We start from the raw sequence: 6,379 nt of genomic DNA, 5'->3' as shown, positions 1-6,379 counted from the left end.
AATAATGTGGCAGCGTAATCTTAGGTCAACTTTTTTTAAGATAAAAATACTAATACTAATTTTCCTTGCCGGCAGCTTAAGACCAAACCCTTCTGCTTATAATTTTTTTTTTTATATATATATATATATATATCATAGAAATTAACTATTTGCCAAATAAACTTTATCTTTAAAATACTTTTAATTTTTATTATTTTCTTTTCTCCAAAGTAAAAAAGAAAAAAGAAAGAAAAGAAAAGAAAAAAGACAAAAAATCCCTTCTCTTCTCTTTCTTGCAGCTGTCTCTGCGTTTCGATTTCTTTGTCCAAGAATTTGTATGAGCTCGGGCTTTCCGTTCTACAGTTTGTTCGACTCTCTCTCATGTATTGCAAAGTTAACTTCAGCTCCTCAGTTTCTTTACTTTGATTTTGATATTTTAAGGTCAAAATTGATCACTATTGTACAAAACCCTAGTTTTTTTTCGATGCTTAAAATTGGGGAAAAGCATAAAGGTGGAAAATTTCGTTAATTTTATGAGGTTTCTTATGTGGGTTTTTAGTGATTAATAGATTTTAGTGGGGTTCGGTGTTGTAAGCTTGAAATCTGGTAATTTGGATCTAAAAAAATTGGTGAAGTTGAGATTTGAATTTCTAATGTGTTTTATTTTCCTGCATTTTCAATGGGTTATCTGTTATTGGAGTTTCTAAGCTTAAATGCTCGCTTTAGTTTGCTTAATTTGATTGATTATTAGTTTTGTTTTAGCGAAATTATTGTTCTATAAACGGAGGAGGTGGAATTTCTAGTCCATTTGGGTTTGCTTGTAAAATTCTGAACTTGGGAAATAGCCTAATGCTACCATTTTTAACTGAATGACAGCTTATTTTAACATTGATTATGTGGGGAATCCAACTTCTTATTTGTGGGTTCAATGAAAACAAGTCCCATGTTCTGTTTATGGAAAACATAAGATTAAAAAAGATTGTGTGGTTGTCTTTCCTTACATTTTATATGCGAAGGAGTTTAATGCTATTGTTCAATTTCACAAATAGGGTTACAGCATTCATTGATGTCAAAGGGAGAGCAAAAAAAACTTTGAAGTGCATGAGTGTTTCTTCTTCTTTTTGAGGCCCTTAATATAGAGATGGAGCCACAAGTCTCCTTGGACTCTGAGCGTCATCTTCATCGAAACAGTTCAATTCAGGTTGGAGATCCTGGTGTAACATCATCTACTCCAGATCGTGTTGAGCCACGGCAGCCAGGTATGTTATGTGTTTTTAATATTTTTTTGTAGTTCTTGTTAATTTAGGTGCTGCAGGAACATACCACAATTTGGGAGTGGTAGTTTTATCTGTAATTGTTAATATTATGGTTAACGCAGAGAAAAGACCAACACGGCAATGGGCTGCTTGGACACATCAAGAAGAGGAAAGTTTCTTCAATGCACTACGACAAGTTGGCAAGGCATGTTATTGCTGGAATGTGCTTTGGATTAAAACAATTTCAGTTCTGTTTTACTCCTTAAGTAACCATCTTGAGCTTTCATTGCAGAACTTTGAGAAAATTACTCGCCATGTTCAAAGTAAAAACAAGGATCAGGTAAATTGCAACAGATCCAGCTGTTTTGTCTAGTTTTGTTCATGTATTCATCATAATCATTACCATCTTTTTATTTCCAGGTCAGGCATTATTACTATCGTCTTGTGAGGCGTATGAACAAATTGCTGGGCCCAGGATTGTGCCTAGATGCAAAAAACTCAAAAGATACAAACGCTGCAATGCTCCGATGGTAATATTTCTTATATACTGTTTGAATTGTTTTTCTTTTCTTTTTTTTAATATGTATTATAAATTAGGGAAGTGATACAAGAAAAAATAGTTAGAAAAAGGAAGCTTGTGATACTTTCAACAAATAAGTGTCATTATTTTTCTGGTTCTGTATTGGAGCTGATGTAAAGCATTCTGAATCTCTGATACATTAAGTGAATGGTTTTTCCACTGTCTTAATTTCCAATCTTTGTTCAGTGCATCTGGCTTAAAAATCTTTGGGGAATTTGTTATAGTGTATAGACCATAATGCCATCATGGATCAAGGATTTGTATCATATCTTGGTAATGATGAGGATTCAGTGTTATGGTTTGTCAAAATTAATATTTTTCTCTTGGATTGCTTCAACTGACACAGTCTTGGATTGTTTTGTTTTCCTGGTTCAAATTTTGAATTTTCTATACAGGTGGTCATTATTGGCAAAGTATAGTTGCAAAGCTTCAAAGCTCCATCTAAAACCACGAAGGTTTAAGATATTTGTAGAAGCACTGGTTAGTGAATTTTGTCTATATTTGCAAAATTTACGCTCTCTTGTTCATGAACTTGATTGATCTACTGGATATGATCAACTGATTGGTATATGTTTTCCTTGAAGGAAAACCAACTCTTGAAAGATCGAAGGAAGAATGTAAGGAAAAGGTCTTCACAAGGGGAAAATGGCTCTCCAACAACTCCTAGCATTATCACAAATCAGAATAGAGCATCCGGGCATGATACTCGAACTGTTAAACTTGTTCTTGTTGATAGTCAAAACATACAAAAATTAGGTGGTGGAAAGGGATCATTGAAGCGTAATGTTAATTTGGGGGTTATCCGTAACAACAATAAAGGAGACTCAACTGCAATGAAACCTGCAAGGCAAAGGCGGAAGCCAGGTGATTATTTGTTTGAGCTTATCCTCAGTTTTAAAGATGTTATATGGGGATTTTACATCAATTCTATACTTTAGTTTCCCCATTTACCATACATACTTTTTATGTCATTCGTGAATTTGCTTTAATGTTATTCTAGGCATGATCCTTGAGGTATCTGTACAAAAAGTGGACAACTTGTAATTCTCATTTTTTAACTTTAAATGGGATATGCGTTTGGGGTTTGTTCAAAACAATCAGTGCCCCATAAAAGGCAGTGACTTTCTGCAAAATTGCTGAAGAATAGGACTGCCCCTAAATCCTTGCTTTCAGAACCCTACTCAAGTGGGGTTATGACTGAGTGATGGCCATGCTATTGTAACCATTATTCCTAGCTAAAGGCTATGTTTGTCTGGTTTCTTGATTTTTTTATGACCTTGATTTTTCAAAAGATGGATGAATATTGTTTCACTTCGTTTGGTTTGAAATCATGAATCTTTGTGCTGATCACATTGTTAATTGATTCTCATTGGGTCTAGCCTCATCAGCTGCATACAAAAAATGGGAGAAGGCTGCAATTGCTGGGGTTTCTTTGGTTGCTGATGCTGCTGAGCATTTGGAACGGACAGCCCCTGATAAAGAGTTTGAACATGACCAAGGTATGGCTGGTGGGGCTGATCCTCACCAATTCCTAATCCAAAGATTTGAAAGAACCACCATTTGAAGCACCATATGTGATTGTTCTTTCATTTCCAGGGCAAAAGGGTCTTGATTCTGTTGAAAATGTTCTGCCCCAGTTGCCTGCTTCTTTGCTTCATGATGTTGAAAGCAGTGCACACAATAATATGAAACTTAAGCTCCAGTTGTTCCCAATTGATGATGGTACTCGTAGAGCCTTAGAAATGGTGAGCACAAAGAGAAACAACGTTGATGATTTTGATGTAGAAGTTTTAGTTATTGAGCAGTATTCCAAAAATGTGATTGTATTTTCATTTTGGTGCAGGATAAGCATAATCCACACCTGGAACTCACTCTTAGTACTCGGAAAAAGATATCATCAGTACTGGAGCATCTAAATCGGAAATGGGGCAATTCTACTGTTGCATCTGGAGAGTTAATGCTCTTCCCTTATGTAGTTAATAGAGAAAACCTGGTGGGTTATCAGAGATGGACACAGGAATCCCTTGTCAGTGCAGCCGATGTATACCTTTCAATTGGCAGCCCTCCAGTGTTTCGCTTGAGGTTTCTTCTATTTCTCTTTCAACTTAGATGCAAATCCTTTGTTAGATCATACTTTAACTGACATCTGCATTTCAACAAAGGTATGGCTGGTTTTCCAACGCCAACTTTGCTTCTATGACATTGCAAGCACCTTCAACGTATAGTTGCCTTACAGATGGAGGAAATGAGAAAGGGAAGGCTATGGATTCTGTATCCATAACTGAGCCATCAACTGGTGATCAGTTTCTTGAGGAGCCCAGTAGAGATTGCCCAACTTCCATGAACAGTAATCATGCTTCTACACCTCATTCTGCAGGAGTGAGCAATGAGACAAATGAGTTTATTGACATAGGACCCATAAATAATCTTGTCAAGTCCTTTGATCCTGCAGCAAACACATCCTGGCATAGAACGGAGACAGATGATAGGACTGGCACACAACAATTGGAAGATGTGGTAATTGCAACTTCTCGTGATTTTAATCCAATTGAATGCTGCCTCAGTTCATGCAACTTCATACCACTTTTTTATTCTACTATATATACTTGCTGATGCAGCATTCATGTCTCATTCATAAGTTGAGGTTTGGTCATTTAGTTTTTAATACAATTTGCCCGTTGTTTCATATATCCATCACCTACTATTGACTTCTGAAATATTTCAGCCATGATGAATGTCCATGCACTATTCCATTTGTGACGTGTACTTTGATTTGTATAAATGTAGGATGGCTTGAGATTGAGCAATGTAAATGTGCTGTCTGCTGGGGAGTGGGCTGATAGCCTTACTGATGTTAGCATTGGAGATCTACTATCGGAGTTGCCTCATGAAGCAGATTTTAACTGCGTTGAACCAATTGTTCAAAGCAATCAATGCCTTCAGCAGATCCCATTCAGCTGTGACTCATTTGATGCGGCAATTGCTGCACATATCTCAAGGCATCAAAGCAAAATGGGATTTGTTTCCTCAGTGACATCCCATACATCTTCAATCTGGGATGGTGAAGAAACATGTGATGCCTTTGCTTTTCAAAGGAATCATTCTCTCCGCAAGGAAGTTACTACATCTGCTGTTGCTTCTCCACAGGTTGGCAAACAGATGGACAGGACAAGCTCAATCGCATCCGGTGCCTTTCTTGAGGTAACCTTAATGCTTGTATCATGTTCAAGGGATTCCATTGTCTGGTGGAAACAAGGGTTGATTAAAGGTAATGTATTATACTTCTATTGCAGGAGTTACCTGATTTTGTGGGGCCTATGGATTATCCTACTGGTGAAGACTGCATGTGTCTGTCTGATTCGCAAGCCGGGAACAACCAAGCAAAGAATTTCAATGGGCTAACAGATATCTATTGGGTATGTTTTTTGTTTTTCATTCTTTCTTTCCCCTGTTGTTTTATGCTCTATATCCCCTTTAAGTTGACCGGGTTAGCATTCTGGCGCCAGAAGAAGATGTGTTATTTCATAAAGACATTTGTTAGCCCCTGGGAAAATGTAGTTAGATTTTATAGCTGACATGATTCATGCTACTCTGCAGCCTGACTCGTTAGGGCAATTAGATCTGGATATACCATCCACCAAATACCATGCTGAAGATTTGATTTTAAGTGATAGCCTTGGTGGTTTGAACCATCTGATAGCCAGCAGCTTGGATGCATTTCAAAATTGCTCCTTTTTTGGGCTGAACAAGAAAGATTTGACTTCAACAGTTGAAGCTCGAGAAACAACCTCATTTTCAGATTTTAAAATCGGCAGCGGGATTTGAATTTCACCATAGAGGATGTCAAGAGATGCCGCCCTTAGAAAACAGGAACTTTGCTAGATTATAACAATTAATTGTTTATGCTCGGCTGACATTGGGAGGAGTGTGTGCTGAGGACCGGTGCAAGCTAAGAAAATTCTGGTTATTCGCCGATCAGCCATTCTCCTGCATCTGTACAAAAATAGGCATGGAATACTTGTTCCTTTTCTCTTTCTTGACTTGTTTTCTTACTATTCCTGTAAAGCGTTTTGCAGAACTGTTGTAAGTGAACATCCTCGGTACATCAAATAACCTCTTTTTATCTCATCACTTCACATTGCTCATGTATTCTTCTCTTTTGGTTTTCTTGGATGTATATTGTCTTGTCAAGGTCTGATCACTGATGTAATTCTTTCTTCGAATTGCCGAATGGTGATTTTTTTTCAATAAAAAAATACATATACTTTCCAACATGTTTTTTTATATAAATGTTTATACACGTATCTAATTAAATAAATTAATATCTAATTAAAAAATAATTAAAATTAAGATATTTAATTACGCAACACAATTCACAGCCTAGTTATATCTAATAACTTTATTTTTTAAAATAATTTTTTTATCTAATCAAATAATAATCAAATAATTATCTGGGCCAATAAAAAAAAATTGTCAACAAAAATAAAATATATTTTTTATCTAATCAAATAATTATTTGGGCCAATAAAAAAAAGTTGTCAACAAAAGCAAATTAAATAAAATT

At 36.1% G+C, this 6,379-nt stretch overlaps 1 protein-coding gene across 4 annotated transcripts; it reads left to right on the top strand.

The window, feature by feature from the left end:
- Positions 1 to 209: 209 nt before the first annotated feature.
- On the top strand, positions 210 to 5,961 carry TKI1 (TSL-kinase interacting protein 1). 4 transcript variants are annotated; one of them, XM_011020435.1, is made up of 14 exons: positions 210 to 362; positions 1,029 to 1,238; positions 1,358 to 1,440; positions 1,528 to 1,575; positions 1,656 to 1,765; positions 2,211 to 2,295; positions 2,400 to 2,679; positions 3,204 to 3,314; positions 3,412 to 3,560; positions 3,659 to 3,897; positions 3,978 to 4,332; positions 4,603 to 5,016; positions 5,109 to 5,231; positions 5,413 to 5,961. In XM_011020435.1, exons 2-14 carry the CDS (start codon positions 1,121 to 1,123, stop codon positions 5,638 to 5,640), a joined length of 2,343 nt encoding a protein of 780 aa, XP_011018737.1. In that variant the 5' UTR covers positions 210 to 362; positions 1,029 to 1,120; the 3' UTR covers positions 5,641 to 5,961. The 4 variants fall into 4 exon arrangements, with proteins under 4 accessions (XP_011018737.1, XP_011018736.1, XP_011018734.1 ...); XM_011020434.1 differs by having other exon boundaries at positions 3,195 to 3,314; positions 5,112 to 5,231; XM_011020432.1 differs by having other exon boundaries at positions 3,195 to 3,314.
- The last annotated feature ends 418 nt before the right edge of the window (positions 5,962 to 6,379 follow it).

This window comes from Populus euphratica, unplaced genomic scaffold (genome assembly GCF_000495115.2).
Source record: "Populus euphratica unplaced genomic scaffold, PopEup_1.0 scaffold46.1, whole genome shotgun sequence".
Classification (NCBI taxonomy): Eukaryota; Viridiplantae; Streptophyta; class Magnoliopsida; order Malpighiales; family Salicaceae; genus Populus; species Populus euphratica.
Note: the sequence above shows the minus strand (reverse complement) of the source record. Positions and strands in the feature narration are given on the sequence as shown.

Excerpts from the sequence above, each read along its gene's own strand:
- TKI1 (XM_011020432.1), top strand. The coding sequence starts at position 1,121 with ATGGAGCCACAAGTCTCCTTGGACTCTGAGCGTCATCTTCATCGAAAC. Across the intron at positions 1,239-1,357 it reads TGTTGAGCCACGGCAGCCAG|AGAAAAGACCAACACGGCAA; the intron begins GTATGTTATGTG and ends TGGTTAACGCAG. Across the intron at positions 5,232-5,412 it reads GGCTAACAGATATCTATTGG|CCTGACTCGTTAGGGCAATT; the intron begins GTATGTTTTTTG and ends GCTACTCTGCAG.